We start from the raw sequence: 18,064 nt of genomic DNA on the forward strand, positions 1-18,064 counted from the left end.
CACTCACGCAGGGCTAACTGCTTGCTCTCCGTACAGGCCAGCACTGGCCCTCGGTGCTCGGGGCAGATTCACGTCCACCCGGCTCCCCAGTCATATCAATCCAGTTCCCGCTGTCGTCTCAGGGGGTTCTCTTATAAATTGTAGGTCACCAAACCCAATAATCACCTCACTAATATTACTTAATTCCTTGTGTTCAATAATCTCAAAACTGTATTCCTTCCAGTATTCTTTTTGTATTTCACCTTGCTAAGAAAACCGTGCTCCCTCAACTCGGGAGGTTTACGGGGATACACTCCTGTCCACCTGCGGAGGCTTCCCGCCATGGCACTGACCACTGGATGGCGCCGTTGCCCGCCACCGGGCTTCCCTTGTCTGCAAGCGTTGTGCGTCCCGCGGAGGCGGTGTGTGTGCGTTAAGGGTTCAGTCCAGTCCCACATGGTTTCTGTTTTCACTCAGCACCACAAGGCCAGCATGTGCGTCACAGGTGTGGCAGGGGACGTCCCCACTGTGACGCTGTTCCCTACAAGGTACTGCCTGCCCTGAGCGGAGCCTGCTCAGCCTCCCCTCGCGCCCCCCAACAGCGCCCGCAGCGTCTTCTCGTAACCCCTCGGCTCTGTGGAGACCAGTTTTAGGGAGCTCTGGGCCCTCGCTCTCTGTCACTCCTCTCGTACTGTGTTAGAGAAAAGGCATCCCTCCACCGCGGGCTGTTTTGAAAGTCGGATTTCAGTGGGAAGCTTATGTGTCCTGCTGGAGTGTGTACTCACCCAGCCGGTGTCAGGCCTTTTCTCTGCCAGGGTCCGGACAAAATCCGGGTCCTGCAGTAAGCAGATGGAGAGATGAAGACACGGGCGGCGTGGCCTCTCCCCCCGACAGCCTGAGGAGTGGAGCCTGGGCGTTCCCAGCCCACGGCTGGGCGCCGCCACCGCAGGGCCCAACTTACTCGGGATGGGTCCAAAAGCTGCTCTATCTGCCGGTCCTTCCTGCTGTTTTCCTCTTCTAGGCGCCGAAGCTTTGTTCGCATGAGATCCACGTCGCATTTCTGCGTGTGCAGCGACTGAAACAGAACCACACACACGTGCACCCGTGCACACACGTGTGCACATGAACATCCCGGTGAAACTTCAGTCGGAGCAGATCTTGCAAAGTGGTCTGGTGCCCAGTCAGGGCGCTGCGTGTGTCGCGGGGGGGAAGGAGCGCGGGAGGTCACAGCAAGGAGCCCTGTGGGCGCCCCCGAGCGAGCCTGCGTCTGTCACAGCACGTGTCGCTAAAACTCGTCAAAGGCTCACTAACGTCCACTTAAAATCCTTGTACTCCGCTAGGGCTTAGAGGGTCAGGGCAACAGCCTTACGATTTTTCACCACTCTGTGATGAACGGAGGAGCAAAGATGGTGCAGTCGACTTCCCACTAAACTGAGCTGCCCTGTGGAAATCTCTCCCACTCCCTACTCCGCACTTACATCACCCTTTATGAAACAGCGATGGCGGGGCATCTTTCATTTTTGTTTTCCATGTGCTCACTTGAGAAAGCCGTCTCCCAGGCCGTGGACCCCTCAGCCCAGAGAGTGGGAGGTTCAGTACACTCACAAGCCGCAGGGGGAAGCGCGCACGCAGTCAGCTAGTGCGGTCAACTGACTTCCAGCCTCGCCTGCAGCCTAACTAGCCAGCTTCTCCCTTCTGGGCACTCGTGGTGTGTAGAAAGAGGAACAGTGTCTGAACAAAACCACCACTGGCCAGCCGACTCAAAGCATGCACCCAAAGAGGGCTGGCAGGTTGGTCACGTGCCCACGGTTGGCCAGTAGTGCTCTGGGGCATGAGAGGTCCCTGGCACTCAGTGAGGGTTTAATCAGTAAGTCAGCTCATGCACAATCGTTGGGAAGGAGAAGAAATCATATGATGGTAATTCTGCTTCCGGAAATAGGGAGTACATTCACTGTTCCCTGTTCTGCCTGCTTTGCACAGTGAGAAACCTTGGATACTGTACGGAAGGCAAACATAAGGAGGCTCAGAAGGGTGGAGAGAAGAAGCAGACCAGCTCAGGACCCAAGAAATGACCGCAGAGTTTCTCCTTGTGCCTCATGTGCACTCAATGGAGTAAGGGGGAAGTCAATAGCCTGGACGAGCCCGCGGGCACAGACAGGAAAGCCTCCTCTCCCCAGCAGGAAGGGGGCAACCTCACCAGGCAGAAAATTAATGGACAATAACGGCTATACCTCAGGCAGACCCTGTACAACGCAGCATGGTTCCATCCCTGTCAGCGAGGGCTGAGTGCAGAGCCCAGCCCCCAACCCTGCCAGGCCATAGCAAGGCTCCCTGCCCCCTCCTTGCTGGGGGACAGGGCTGGTCAGAGGAGGCCTGTGGAGGGGGGGGTCAGGACTTCACTGAACAGGGGTAATGAGGCCACACACACAACATAAAATGGAAGACTTCAATTCTAACATATCAAAATTACATTAAATATAAATGATCCAAACAAACCACCCAGAAAACAGAAACGGGCAAAGTAGCTTAAAAAACATGGCCAACCACATGCTGTCTACAAGAAACTGATTTTAACCTAGCGAGATAGTTAGTGAAGTATAAGGATGGAAAGAGAGACGCCATTGAAAGGTTAACCAAAGAAAGCAGGAGTGAGTCCGTTAGTATCAAACAAAGCAGACATTGGAGAACAGAGATGGATGTTACACAGCAACCCTAAGGGTCAATCCACTGAGGACACAGCAACCCTAAACGCACACATGCCCAACTAGTGACAAAACTGAGGGGAAGCCAGACCCACGAGCACAGTGGGGCCTTCAACACCCTTCCCTGAGTGACAAGCAAGCAGCTGGACAGAAAGCCAGCAGGGGAGCAGGGGAGCTCACCCTGCCACCCCACAGGGGCTGATGGCCCCCACACGACACCCTGCCTGGCAGCAGCTTACACACTCTCTTCCCAGGCCCGTGGCACAGATGCAAAGGGGGCACTCCCTGGGCCACGCGGCCACCCTGGACACACTTACAAGAAACAAAACTACTCGGGGTGTGTTCTGTGGCTACAATGAGTCCACTACAAGTTGGCAACAAAAGCAACACGAAAATCTTCAAACTCTCACACACTTAACGACACAATTCCAAATAATTATGGGCCAAAGGGTCTTCAGGGGATTAGCACGTCAAAAAGGTACAATAGTATCAAACTTCGCAGGATGCAGCTGGACCAGGGCTGAGCGGAAGGAGCCACTGGTATGGGCCGCCCTGGAAGGCTCCCAGGGCAGGACAGAGTGGAAAGTGCCAACCTCAAGAGATCACATGCGGTGTAATTCCACGTATAGGATATCATCAGGATGCCAAAATCAAAGAGATGGGGAGAAAAGTCAGCGGTCACCAGGAGTTAGGAATGATGAGCGGGGAGGGAGACAGGTGTGACCACTAAGGGGCAGCTGGAGGGACAGCCTGGGGCAGCATGTGTGTTGACTGCAATGGCAGGTACATGACTATACACACGTGGAAACGTGGCACAGAACTGGACACGCACACTGCACCCACGTCCGCATCCTGGTTTCGATCCTGTGCTGACGGGTGGGGGAGACTGGTGCAGGGGACTCTCTGTGCCACCCCTGCCACTGCCTGGGGCGGTCTACACCCCCGTCCCTGGCTGAGTGCCGGCCGTGGCATGGAAGTGCTCGCATGGGTACTTTGCTGAACTCCCACAGTGACCCTGTGAAACTGCACCTTTATGGTCCCCATTTTTCACCAGGAAACTGAGGCGTCACTCGCCACTGAAAAACGACCCCAATGCTCAAGACCCCAGAGCCAGAGTCGTGGCAGTGAATTCTCTTCTCTCTGCATGTAGAGGCCTAGGCTGATTTTTTCCAGAAGCCTGTGATAGTAAGTTTGAGTAAAGTCAGTATCATTCTACCCAGAGACCCACCTCCAGCCCCAAGAAGATTCAAGAGTGCTACTGCAGTGATTACTCAGAGTCCAAAATAAAGGTTCTCCCCACAGTATCGCTGATAAGCAGTGGTTTGCTCATGACTTCGAGGGACAAGGGAGTAAGGGTGTGCGGGAGGCACCTTCACTGCTGGGCCGCTCCCATGGGGGCGAGGCCTCTCGGTTGTACCTGGAATCTGAGCACCCTGTCTGGACCGACACAGGACTGTGCCTTGTACACAGCGGCCTAGACCGGGTGCCCCTCAGGGAGGGACGGCTCGCAGGCTCCTCACCATGGCCGTGCCCTGGCCGTGCTGGCTGCCCACCCCCTGGTGCCGAAATAGGCCATGGTCCCCCGGATGTGGCTCGGCTGGCGGGGACGGCAGGGCTAGAAAGAGACTAACGTTATGGAAGGGGGTGAACCTTGGCTTCTTCTCTGGGGGCATGAGAACGCGAGGGGGCACTAAAGAACAGCGGGGGAGTCGCAGTTATGGTGAAGGTGACGAGGATGACGGTGATTTATCTCAGTGCGCTTTATACTTCAAGGACCGGGAGATAGCCCGTGGCAGCAAAAGCAGCCTTGGCCTTGGGAGGCAGACGGCCTTGGTGGAAGTCTTCACTCTGCAACCGGTTGACCCTGGGCAGACTACTACATTGTCTGAGTCTCAAGGTCATCACCAGCCGTGAGCTCCGTCTCAGACTCCCGCAGAGATCCATTGAGCGAGGGCACGTGGAACGTCCGGTTAACACGGAAGAGACACAACATGGGAGGCTACTGATGACAACGACACCAGCGACCTTACCCGATGCCAAACCTCTGTGCGGAGGGACTGCGAAGTCAGGCCCGTGTGTCCCCTGTCTCCCTGCCATGCTGCGGGAGCAGAGCAGAGATGGCGCGGACACACTGGGGAGCCCTCTCCCGAAGCTGGCTCGAGGCGGGCCACCCAGCTTCCAAGGCACGGGGCCGGGCTTCGAACTCAGGTGTCCCTCCAAAGCTCACATTCTTTCTGTGCAGACACGTCAGCACCGACCTTGACCTTCCCACCCGACCTCGCAGAAGGCTCTCACTGTCCAAAACCGCAAGGGACAGACAGAAACACTACCTTCTTCAGCTCAATGATCTCGTCGTACATGTCTTCCTTCTCTCTGTAGACCAGGGTCCCAGGAACATGACCTGGAGGGCGACACGCAAACGTCTGAAAAGATCATCCCAACAGCAGAAAGAATTCTTGGCTGTACCTTAAGGAAAACCTGGAAGGTGATAAAATTATCCTTTTTTTTTTAAAAAAAAGATTTTATTTATTTATGCGACAGAGATAGAGACAGCCAGCGAGAGAGGGAACACAAGCAGGGGGAGTGGGAGAGGAAGAAGCAGGCTCATAGCGGAGGAGCCTGATATGGGGCTATCCCATAACGCCGGGATCACGCCCTGAGCCGAAGGCAGACGCTTAACTGCCGTGCCACCCAGGCGCCCCTAAAATTATCCTTTTTTAAAAAAAGAGGATAAGAAAAAAAAAGAGCAAAGACACTTCAACATTTTTAGCCTGATCGTGATACTTCCCCCAAAAGTAAGGAGACCAAAACTGACAGCAATACAGAAAGATAAAGCAGGAGGAAACAGAAAGGTGTGAACACAGGCCTTACTTGCAGGCAAAGGAAAGAAGGGGTCAAAAGGAGAAGTGGTATGTTCAGGTTTTAAATAGCAAACAAAACAAAAAGACAAACAACACCCCTTCCCACGTTGAAACTGTGAAGCACACTCTGGTTTCATCGTGACACCCAACACACTGACACTCGGAAACATTCAAGCCAGCCAACGCAGGAAGGGGGTGAGCTTAGGGTCACAGCGACCAGGGCTTGCCGTGCTCCCAGCAGAGGTCCGCAAGGAGAGCAGTGAGAGCTGGGCAGGAAACGTGGATAAAGACCAGGCAGGAAGACAGACACAGGACAACAGATCCAGCTTTCCTGGGGACATGTGGGCTTTTCCTTATTTGCAATTGTTACTTCTAAGATTGTGTATCCAATAGATTTCAGTAAGACTCCCAATTTAGGCAGGTGGGCCCTACTGGAGCCCGGGAAGATGCCACTGTCCACGTCAGGAAAGCTACTTTCTCGGAGGACAGAGTGGATTTGCAGGACCCCTGTCCTCTCTCCGCGATCTCGTAGGGACGGAGCCAGCACAGGAAGTCCCAAATCTCACTGTGTCAAAGCAGATCCCGAGCCGTCCCTCCTGCTTGTCCTTGCTCGTGGCCTCGTCACCAACACCGTGCTCACCATTGCTGGCAGAATGCCTGACGTTCGACCTCTTCATTCTGAACGCTTCCATCAGACAGTCGGGCGTGCTGCTGGGGGGGTTGGTCCACGCACGCTCCAAGGTCAGGTCTGACTGGGGCTGGGTCAGACTTCTTGGTTTGAACGTGCATGGATTTAATACGACAGGTACACACAAACACAATGGGAGCTTTTGCCTCTAACAATCCATCTTCCCAGGCAGAAGAAAGCTTCAGTCAACCAGCAGATAGTGGCAATCATGGTATGCGGATAAATGTTCAAAAAGCAGCTTTTGAGAGACAACGGAAGCCCAGGTCCGTGGCATCTGCCTATCTCCCACCACGCCCGATTTCAAGCTGCCAGTGTGACATCGACCAGCTCACAAAATTCCTAAAAATGGAGCAGTGGGCTCTCGCAAGCTGGTAGGAGCTGGCTCCAACAGGCCAGGCCAGCCGTGCTGAGACATCCTAAGACTCACGGGCATATGGTGTCACACGTGCAGACCGTCAGAAACAGCCAGAAACCACACTGAACGTTACGTAAAGTTACAAAATATAAAATAACGAGTAAAATAAAAATAAATAATAAAAATAAGTTTAAAAAAATCATAAAAACTCTCTCTTACATCACAGCCACAATTCCTAAGACCCCCCCGTGGAGCAGGAAAGGTCTCTGTTGCAGCGACCACGTACCTTGCTTTGAGCTCCCCAGCCACAGCTTCTGTGGCGCCAAGGACATTCTGTTGCCAAGAGGCATGCTCGCCGCTGTCCTCAAAGATCTCCAGGACGCCACTTTTCTCGGCTTAGAGTGATAAGGTGACTCTAGAAAGTCAACATATGGTTTCAGAGGTGCAAGAGGTCAATGCCTCTCAACGTAAGTGCTCGAGAGCGACAAAAACGGTACCGCAGAATATTCACAAGAATATTTGACAAAAGTAAAAAACACAGCTATCATATGTACGTATACTTACATTTCTTTTAAAAATTTTGTTATAAAGACATAACGTAACAGGAAATTTATCTAAAAATTCAAATCCATAATCCTGCCAATATCTGACGTTTTCTGATGTGTGTGTAGTTTGACATAGTCGCGGTATAGTCAACACACAATTTTGTGTCCTTTATACTCGACACTGCAATAGATTTTTCATTTCGCCAGAGTGACATAAGCAATAATATCAAGAACTTATTAAAAAATCTAGAGGAAATGAGAAAAAAATTACCTTTCCAGGGCATTTTTGATTTTGTTATCAAAACAAGGGAAATATTTTAAAGGTCATTTTTAATCTGGAATTTCATCTCTTTAATTATGGAAGATGTGACAAATTTATGTGAAAACTTAGTTATTCGTAAAACATGCTTATAAGTAGCAAAGAAATGTCTGTCTGGAGCAGGTCCTGAAAACCCAAGTCCAATATATTTAATTCTTTAAAAATTTCTATGTTTTTTCCATGGCTTCAAAATTTATGAGGAATGTCCCATTAAAATTTAGAACAGGAGAAGAAAGACCCATTAGACTCGGACGCATTTTCAGCAGGACAGCTGAAGGCCTTCCAAGCTTTGTCCATTGAAGTGCTCAGTTATAAAGTAAATTAGCGATCAGGGAAACAGCTCCCCAAGTAACATTCCCCTCCTAAACGTATGTGATTCATCAGTGAATGGTAAGAATTCCTCAGGAAATGTACACACACACGGACCAAGGCGGGGCAGGCAGAAGGAAACACGGGCGGGGCAGTACGTTGGCGAGCAGGGCTGCAAGCACCCAGCCCCTGCGCCCCGGAAGCTACAAACCCACATAGAGCTGGCTTAGGCGTTACAGAGCCATGCTTGGGATGTGAACAGGACACGCAGTCACTGCTGTCACGGCCCAGGAATCCGGACAGAAACACACCTGCTGAACAGGACTCCAGAGGCCGTGAAGGGAGCGGGCCTCGGAGCTGAGATTGGGCCAACTGGCGTGAGAGGCACCGCAGGCCCAGGGAGAGAGGTGCCAGAGCACGGGGGGACAGGACACGCAGGTCAGCGGGGAGCAGGGCACCTGCGATCAGTGCTGGTGCAGGACGGGACTTCCTGCCAGGCCACCAGGAGAAAGCGCGGGGAGATGCGGGGACACTGAGGCTCAGCAGCCCCTCGAGTTGTGATTTGGGGGTTCTCACCATTGTAACCGACATGAAGCACAATTCCAACGTTTACAGAAATCAAGATAAAAACGATTTGATTATTACGATTTTAAACACCTTAAGTGCTGACTTCCGGTAAGAATGATGGAAAATGCTGTGATATTTACCTTCCGTACCTTGTAGCCCTGAAGGACTTAGAACAAAATGTTCTAAAACAAGAAGATTTAAAACACAAACACCACACTTTTACTTTATATCAATTCTCAATTTCCTCCACGGAAGGAGATCAAGGACATCAAAAATCCAAACTGATAGATCACTTCTCTCTATTTATATTTCTTCATAATAGAAAACATATTTTCTTTCCTTGGCAGGAATTATCTTTCTAATTATGTTTTTCTTGGGCTAACATGAAAGTCCATTAGCATTCTCTGAGTGTGTCCTACACGTGACACAGTGTGTTTGAAAGGCACACGCATGGAAGGAACATACATACCCGTGTAATAGAGTCAGGGACAGCCTCAGGTTTTGGGGGAGCAAAAGGAAGCCAACACAGGATTTAAACTTTGTCACAAAGACACGCCTAGGCATAAAATCCACACGCGGCTCACCGTGCGTTAGGGCAGCGTCAGAACAGTGGAGAATAAGAGAGGCCGGCCGGCCGGCCGTCTGGACGAGCCCGCACCACAGACTGAATGTTTGTGCCCCCACGAGTCCTACGCTGAAACCTAACCCCTACTGTGATCATGTGAGGGGGTAAGGCCTGCGGGAGATGGTTAGCTCATGACGGGGGGGGGGGCTCCTGATGTGATTAGTGCCCCCACCAAAGGGACTCCACAGAGAGGCCTCTCCCCCTCCTGCATGGGAGATGCAACCCAGCATTGGCTGTCCGCAGCCCGGAAGAGGCCTCACCAGAACCCGACCATGTGGGCACCCAGCCTTGGACGTCTGGCCTCCAGGACTGTGAGAAGTAACTGTTCAGAAGGCCCCTAGACCTCAGCTCAGCCACCTGGGCAGAAGAGGACCCACACCTGCAGCCTCATGCCCGCCTGCTTGTCCACGGCCAAGGATGGTGTCTCCTGGACAGAGTGGCCACCCCCGCTGAGAACAGGGAACACAGAAGTGCCTGGCGGACACAGCCCGGGCGAGGCCACAGGAGACCACGACACCTGCTCTGCACGGTGTGCCAACAGCAGCTGACTCAGGAGCCAATCCCAAGGGGACGAAGCCCTCAGACCACGCCAGCATTCCAAAGACACAAGCGGGTTCAGAGGGCGGGGAACAAGCACAGGAGGCCAGAAACACGGTATCTGCCGGGGGCTCCGGGGACAGCAACTCAGGAGCCTCAGCCCTTCGCCAGGCCTCCTCCCATGGGGACCATGGGGACCACTGGGGCCACGGGGGAAGGCGGGGACCCCATGAGTGCCAGCTCACAAGACCCCAACACAAAACAGAGCCAAGCGGTGGAAGTGTTGCATTTCAATGACCCCAAGTGTTTGAAGAAGACATTCGAGATCTTTCTCCCAAGACGCCAGGGAAGGACAGCTTCTGAAAACTGTTTTCTGGGCTAAACTGCAGAAATTTGAGGGACAAGGGGACTGGTCATACTTACTCGCTGATGTGGGTGGAGGTTTGTGGGAACTTTTCCTTTTTGCTTTCTGAAAGAAAGAAGAAATGAGGTAAAGCAGCTGAGCCTTCTGGAACAGCCCAGCGGTCCCAATCATGAAACACAGGCGTGTTCAGAATCGGGGTGGAGCAGGTGCAAGGGCAGCGAGAGAGAAGAGCAGCTCAGCAGAGGCGTGGGCGCAGTCTGAGCCAAGGAAGAGCCCACAGCACAGCAGGGCGACCCCAGGAAACATGATCAGTGCCGCGCTCTGAGCCGGGTCCCCGGGAGCCCTGGCGACATTATGTAAGCGCAGACTGAAGATACCCCACAATAGCATATCTTTGACCACCGCGCTATCCTCATGCCAGCACCGGGAACACCAGGCTGTGCCCGTCCACAAGGGCAGATTTGGCAAGAAGCAGCCCCTGAGCATAGGGCACCTGCAAATCCACCTGCGGAGGGGAGGTCCAGCAGAGGAGTGACCTGTCGGCATCCCGTCTCCTGAGACAACCCTGATGCCAGGTGCAGAACTGGGCACCAACTGGGTTCTCCTACCCACTACTTATGTGCCTGGGGAAATGACACACCCTCCATGCCTGTGTTCCTCAACTGCTTCCCACGAGACGGAGAATGCCCCTCACTTCCCTTCCAGCAGAAACAAGGAACTCTATGCTGTGCATTTTACCCAGCAGGCGGGCTGGATCCCCACTTCTCCAGGGAGCATCTCGGCCCTGGTCCTCAGTGGCATTGAGGGAACACCCCTCACGCTGCAGAGGTCTCTCACAGCAGACAAGGGGCCCGAGAGGCTCCCCCCGAGTGCACAGAGCTGTGGTGGATCGGCAATCTGCTGCTGCCACACGTCCTCAGGGCTCTGTGCTGAGGTCTGTGGACGACTCTGCCTGCTGGAGACATGCGCCCTGGGCTCTTCTTTCACCACTGCCTGGCTGGCAGGCTTCGTACCCAGCACAGCTTCCCACGCAAATCCAGACATGCCAGGCTGGGGGCTAGTTTGCCTGGGGACCCGTGCTGTCCACTCTCCCTTCAGGCTAGCTCCCTGCATCTCAAGGACCCTGGGGGCCACCCAGCCAGGACATCATGCGGTGCCACAGCTGCGGGTGCAAAAGGGTCTCCTATCTCCCCTCAGAGCCCTCTCCCTCCCCTCACATGTCAGGACTGGGAGCCAGGGTGGGGGGTGTGTGTAGCCAAAACCAGACCCAGGATAGCAGCTTACCATATGCCTCAAATATACTCCACTCAGGACCAACATCTGGATCAAGTCTTAAAATTATAACCACAGTTGTTTACATCTAACTAAGGGCTCCAAGCTCTTCAGCTGCCGAGTATCACGTGGAGTGTGTTCTCTAGCTCTAAACACAACATCAGTGGGGAATGACCTGGTGCACACATTTGAGTAACATGAGCAAAGGCAAAATCGCCAGTGCGGGGATAAGCGGCTGCCCCCCGATCACACTCACCGTCTCAAAGTCAGAGTCAAAGGTAATTGCAGATAGACTGTCATCTCCCTGGAAGAAGAGATGCAGACATTGAGATTTTCGGGCACCTGCTTGGCTCCCCACGGTCATACACACAAGGTGGAACGAGCCTACCCACGCTACGGAGGCAGAGACTCAAGAAACCCAGTCAGAGTAAGCAGGTGGCGGCCAGACGGCTCAGCTCAGTGGAAGGAAGGGGTGGGGACACAGAGCCGAATCGCTGCCTGCCAGGCCGTCCGTGTCTGTCCACCCAGCGACACATTTGCACAGAACCGCTGGGTACTGTTGCTAAAGAGACCGTTCAGGATAAAAGGATTTCGTTTTCCACATTGTTTAAATGTGCTCTCATTCACCTTCACATCAAAGCACAAGGAATCTGTGACTGGATCTTGATAAGAACAAGTTGAAGTCATTTAAAAAACACACTCATTCATACATGCATTATTTGGACTCATAAAGCTTCTTGCCCTGGTCCGGGGCAGGGGCGGGGGGTGGGGGGAGGCAGAATAAATTCTGTACCACCTAAATTCAGGACTAGGATGTTGTTTCTCCAAAGAAGACTGTTTCCAGGTGCCCGGGTGGCTCAGTCGGTGAAGAGTCTGCCTTAGGCTCAGGTGGTGATCCCAGCTCAGCGGGGAGCCTGTTTCTCCCTCTTCCTCTGCCCCTGCTCATGCTCTCTCTCACTACCTCTCTCTCTCAAATAAATAAATAAATAAACAAAATCTTAAAAGATTAAAAAAAAAGAGAAGAGTGTTTCCATGTAACTCACCGACTCGAGTTTAAATTCTAAAAAAAGAGAGAAAGGAGAAACAAAACTTAAATCCTTTCAGCCTGTTGTGCCGCTGATTTACAAAGCTGTGGCTGGGAGTTAGGGCCGCACGCCCCTCCTGTGAACCCGCGCTGCTGTGTCTGGCTGCTGCGGGGAGCGTGTCCCAGCGAGCTGTCTGCGGTGTGGTGAACCCACTTACGACCCCAGGGGGACTTTGCTGCCTTCTCAAAAGCACACGGACCCTCTGCAGGGCTGAAGATCCGCACTTTAAACGACAATGCTGCTGGCGCTTGAAGGTCCACTGCCACCAGGGGTCGCTGTAGGGCCGGGGCAGCCTCCCGCACCAGCTCTCTGAAGCAGAGTCCGGACTGATGGTGTGGTGGACTCGATGTGGGGGGCCAGGGGAAGGGAGCGTGCTCAAATGAGCAGGATCTTTTATCAGCCACGGACTTGGGTTTTCGTCACAAAACAGGTGACGTTTTCAGGGTAAATAGCACATGCCGATTACAGAGAGTTTTCCTTGAGCAAAGTGTATGAACACAACGGGCAACACTTAGGAAGGGACGGCAGGGGATTCGATGCGCAGATCCCGGGCAAGACCAGAGGTGCCACTGTGGCAACCGCGTCCGGGTGCCCTGGCATGGCAAAGGACGCGCCTGCCAGCAGCGTATGTGGCCCACTGGAAACTACATACAGCAGCAGCAAAAGGTTGCTTTTGCGGACACTCATTATTACTTGTTCTGAATAAAACCTTGAAAACTGTGTAATGACCTGAGTCATTAAATAAAACAAAGTGATCTCCCTCTCCAACAGGTGTGCTCGCCCACCACGCCTTCTCCCCAGTCAGTCCTCCCCATGGGTCACCAACTGCGCTGTGCCAGTCACGTCTGGAACCACAGAGCCGCCGCAGACCCGCCCCTTCAGTCCACAGGAGAGAGACCACAGGCACCGTTAATTAGAGCCGGCACATTGGCGCCGGTTCCCTGAGTGTGATCCGCGCTGCCGAGGGCGGGCACCCAGGGACCGAGGGCGGGCCAAAGGGGAGAATCCCGCAAGGCCTGCAGCAGCATCAGGCCTCTGTGCCAGCTGTGTGATGTGGGTCACGCCACTGACCCTCCGCATCTCAGCTTCCTCGACCACAGAGGGCAGAGGACATGTTCCCTACCAGATTTTTAAAAGCACTGAAAGTCTACATACACTACTAAGTAAACACTGGGGGACAAGACATGGCGCGTCCAGAAAGAGATGCAGGCAACTGTGGGGGCTCAGTATGTGGTGACAGTGAGAAGGGAGGCACTATCTGGGAGCCATCGTCCAGAACGGAGGGGCGAGGAGCTCAGGCAACAGTCTCTTCAACACTGAACACAGAAAGTTATAAAACAAACAATCGCTGGAAATTAACCTAAAGCCATGCAGCAATAAAAGAAGATTCATTCAGGAAAATCTACTATATGTGGAGAAGAATAGAGGGAGTCCCGGGCACCTCTCGCTCCCCCAAGCTCCACCCCATAGAAACTACTTCAGAGACACGTGCTCTAGGGTGCAGGCAGGATGGTGGGGAATGGTGTGGGGGTGTGTTCCGAGAGGTAGGGTGTAAACTCTGCCCTGGAAGTGGCAGGCTAGGAATTCTGGGTCCCCGACACCCTGACGACAGCTTGTTTGTGGAGCAGAGGTTCCACGCAGGGAACGGCAGGCCCAGAAGGCCAGCGCCCCCTCCTGGAGCTGGGGTGTCACTCCAGGAGAGACTTGCGGCACAGAGGTCCTGCCCTGAGGGAAAGGCAGGCCAACGGTTGAGCCCCAGGGGACTGGCTTTATTTGTAGCAGGTAGTGGAGTGCCCCCATGCCTCCCTGATTCCAGTGCCAAGTCGAAGGCCACCGTGACGTGGTGGGGAGCAATTACAAAGCCCTCCTAGCGCTGCGATCATCACAGCAGAAAGCTAACCAGCAGAGCAAGCGGAACTGTAACACACCAAGGAGAGCCTTCCTGGGATCACGGTCAACCCTGAGGCTCAGGGAGGCTGCCGGCAAGGATCAGACTGCACCCACGAGGAGCAGGCTCAGGGTGGACTTGGAGACATCCTCCACACAGCACCTAGATCAACCAAGGGGCAAAAGCCCAGGGGCGCTAGGGGCCTTAGCACAACCTGAACCAAACACTGGCTCAACAAGAAACTGTGACCCAAGAGCAGCTCCCAGGAAGCCAGGCTTAAAGGTAAAATCACACACCCCTGGAAGTCCGGGAGGCCATGTGCACGGCTCAGGCTGCCCTCTCAGGGGAGATGGAGAGCAGCGACCCAAGCTGCTAGTCCCTGGCAAAACCGAAAACTGCTGCCCTGTCACTGCAGCCTCCAGGTCACACCCCACACATGCACACGTGCATGCACGCACACACATGCACAGACAGCACACATGCACATGCGTGCACACCCCCCACAGATGCACACGTGCACACACGCAGACAGCACACGCGCGCACACACCCCCACAGAAGCACACGTGCATACACGCACACACATGCACAGACAGCACACATGCACACGCACGCACACCCCCACAGATGCCCACGTGCACACACGCACACACGCACACGCGCGCACCCCCCCAAAGATGCACACGTGCATTCACGCACACACATGCACAGACAGCACACATGCACACGCGTGCACACTCCCCCCACAGATGCACACGTGCTTGCACGCACACACATGCACAGACAGCACACATGCACATGCGCGCACACCCCCCCACAGATGCCCACGTGCACACACGCACACACACGCAGACAGCACACACACACGCGTGCACACCCCCCACAGATGCACACGTGCACACATGCACACACACGCAGACAGCACACATGCACACGCGCGCACACCCCCCCACAGATGCACACGTGCATGCACTCACACACATGCACAGACAGCACACATGCACACGCGCGCACACACACACCACAGATGCACATGAGCATGCACGCACAGACAGCACACGTGCACACACACACCCCCAGATGCACACGTACATGCACGCACGGCACATGCAGACGGCACACATGACACATGTGCACACACCCCCACAGATGCCCACGTGCACACACGCACACACACGCAGACAGCACACACGCACACGCGCGCACACCCCCCCACAGATGCACATGTATGCACGCACACACATGCACAGACAGCACACATGCACACGCGTGCACACACCCCCCACAGATGCACACGTGCTTGCACAGAGGCACACACCCCACACACGCACATGCACGCACATGCACACACGTGCATGTACACGCAGTGGTAAAGGGTAAAGGTCTGACTGGCCAAGGGGCTTACCTATAACCTTTGACCAGAAAGGGGCTTCTGCTGACCTGAGGGTGACCTTAGGTGGTTAGGCTAGAAGATGCAAACCAGAAAGAATCGTGGCAGGGAATGAGAGGCCACACAGTGTAGGGAGATCAACTGCGGGGTCAGTCCAGCCAAGTCACTCAGCAAACAGACGAACCACCAAGCAAACTGCATCTGTCCCATGGGAGGAGGGGTCACTACCCAGAGCTGCCGTAACATTCTGCCTAAATGTCTCGCTTCCAACAGGAAACTATGAGACACAGAGAGAAACAGGAAAGTGTGAGCGACAGAAGGGGAAAAAGCAGAAATAGAAACTTTTGAAGGGGCCGGATGATGGACTGAGCAGACATCAGAGCAGTCTTCATACATATGTTCAACCCGTGTTGCTGTGAGGCTGCAGGAGGATCGGGCAGGCAGGAGGGCACAGGGGTTATGCAAGAGGTCAGAGGGGGGTCGGGGGCCACCTGAGCAGTAAAGCACGTGACACAGAATCTTACATATAGTGAACGCCTAATAAATGCTCTTACTTGTCTTGTTCTAGAAACTCTGAGCCCTTTCCCAAGCGTTGGCTCTTAAATCACTGGTGGTCCCACTCAGGCTCACCCCTGTGGCTCTGTATGTAGCCACTGCACGATGAGGGCCCTGGCACACAGCAAACGCTCTGGGAAGTTCATCAGCCGGCCCAGGGGCAGCTGCCGTCTACCTGGGGGAATGGACAGACTGCACAGGGCCTGCTCTCAAGAGGTTCTTGTCTAATTTCAAAGAGATCCAAGCTCAGCAGAAAGCCACAAGTTAGCCTGGACCAAGGGCTGAGAGTCTCCTAAGTGCAGAGAGAGCTTTGCACAGCTCCTCCATGAGACCAAGCTCCTCGAGACCAAGGTACCGGGGCTTAATTGGTTCGGTGGCATCAGCCTCACATGGAAGGGGCTTAACAAATGCTTAAGTGGGTAAGAATGTTTATAGCCGTCCTGTTTGTACTAGCAAAAAAGTGCAAACGACAGAGGGAAAGCAGGGAAACGGGTAAAGTACGGGTAGCCACAGCTCAGACTTTTTAAACCATGCTCTTGAAAATGTGTGGCTGTGGGAAAACGTTAACAACAAATTACATGGTAAAGGTCACAAAACGCTTGATCTCAATTTTTTTAGAAAGCTGTGTGGGAAGAGATGCGTTGAGAAAAGACCGTAAGGAAATACGCTGAACATTAAGGTGACCTTGTGTAGGTGGTCGGAGCACGGGTAAATTGACTTTCTACATTTTCTCTACTGCTCACAGTTTTCACAATCACGACCTAAGAAGTCACTAGAAGATGAAGGAGCAGTGAGTCAGTCCCAGGAAGGTGGGCCTGCCTTCCACATGACGCAGGACTTGGTGCTTTGAGGTATGCTCTGCACTGGGTGAGTTCTGTGCAGCCCTGCCCAGCACGACTTTCTCCGTGAGAAGGAAGCAAAGTGAGCAAAATGCCCTCTGTCTGGAACCCTCCAAAAGTTTCTCACAGTTCGCGAAATAAAGTCCAAACTCCCTGCATGGCCTGCGAGGCTCTCCACCGTCAGGCCCGCACCCACCTTCCCCCAGGAGGTCCTAGCAAGCTCTCTTTCAGGCCCTGGAACACACCCCACGTTCCCACCCCCAGGACCTTAGTGCTTGCTGGCCCTTCTCCGCTCAGATCTCCTTCTGGTCAGGGACATCCAGGGCGTCCTGGGCATCTGCCTGGGGCGCGCAGAATAAAGCAGCCCTCTGCAGCCCACCGCGGCCACATGGGCCTGTTTCATTCTGCTCAGGCCACGTTAGTGCGGTTTACTGCCTCGTTCTCCCCCCACCGGACTGCCGCTCGTTCATCCACGTTGACACCTCCAGCGAAGAGCAGGAGCGCCAAAAACACTCGGAAAAGGCACGAGCTGACAGCACGGTTGCCCTCACTCAAGGGAGGAAACTTGGAGGCACCTCCTCCGGGAAGCCTTCTCGGATCGGCGCTGGGCAGGGCGCTGTTGGGGGGGGCTGGGGCTTCTCCCCCCGCGCCCCCCGGAACATCCGGAAGGCTCGGGTCGGCAGCCCCGGCCGCTGTCCCCCGCCCCCGGAGGCATGGGTGGGCGGGCACTTACGCAGTGAGCTCCGTTGCCCCGTGGACAGCAGTCGCAGGCTCGGCGCGCAGGCGCTGAGTGGCGAGGGCGCAGCGATAGGGAGGGCTTCCTGGAAGCGGCGGCCCGTGCAAGGGCGGGCTGAGTCTAGGGGCGGCTGGAGGCTGGGTGTGGGGCGGCGACCCTCGGCCAGCTGCACGCGGGCGGGGGCCCGAGGGCCGCTCTTATGCGGTAACAATAATGGCAGCTGTCACCCGGCTGCCCCGGCCGTGCGCCCCTTCCTCCGGCCCGCGCCCGGCCCCGAGAGCCGGCGAGCTGGAGGCAGCGAGAAGGCCCGCCCGCACTTACCGTCTCCGAGGCCGGCTCCGCGGTGCCCAGTGACATGGCGGCGGCGCTGCCCTGCCGCACCTCGGCGCTGCGGGCGCCGGCTGTCGGGTTGCGCGGCTCCTCCGGCCGCCCGGCTGCCCGCAGCCTCC

At 54.6% G+C, this 18,064-nt stretch overlaps 1 protein-coding gene across 8 annotated transcripts in view; it reads right to left on the bottom strand.

Annotated features, from left to right (window-relative positions):
* The window catches only part of IQCE (IQ motif containing E), a 45,521-nt gene extending 27,463 nt beyond the window's left edge, over nucleotides 1-18,058 (bottom strand). For 4 of the 8 annotated variants that reach the window (XR_004628299.1, XM_034669720.1, XM_034669721.1 and 1 more), the window contains exons 1-7: nucleotides 17,937-18,058; nucleotides 11,380-11,427; nucleotides 9,911-9,956; nucleotides 6,872-7,000; nucleotides 5,012-5,082; nucleotides 941-1,054; nucleotides 765-815 (exon numbers count right to left, since the gene is read on the bottom strand). Coding sequence is in view for 7 of the 8 variants with exons in the window: in XM_034669720.1 (XP_034525611.1) it covers nucleotides 765-815; nucleotides 941-1,054; nucleotides 5,012-5,082; nucleotides 6,872-7,000; nucleotides 9,911-9,956; nucleotides 11,380-11,427; nucleotides 17,937-17,972 (495 nt within the window). In the remaining variant the exon portion in view is untranslated. The other 4 variants (XM_034669725.1, XM_034669723.1, XM_034669722.1 and 1 more) reach the window with 4 other exon arrangements.
* Between the last annotated feature and the right edge of the window lie 6 nt (nucleotides 18,059-18,064).

Source organism: Ailuropoda melanoleuca, chromosome 10 (assembly GCF_002007445.2).
Source record: "Ailuropoda melanoleuca isolate Jingjing chromosome 10, ASM200744v2, whole genome shotgun sequence".
Lineage (NCBI taxonomy): Eukaryota > Metazoa > Chordata > Mammalia > Carnivora > Ursidae > Ailuropoda > Ailuropoda melanoleuca.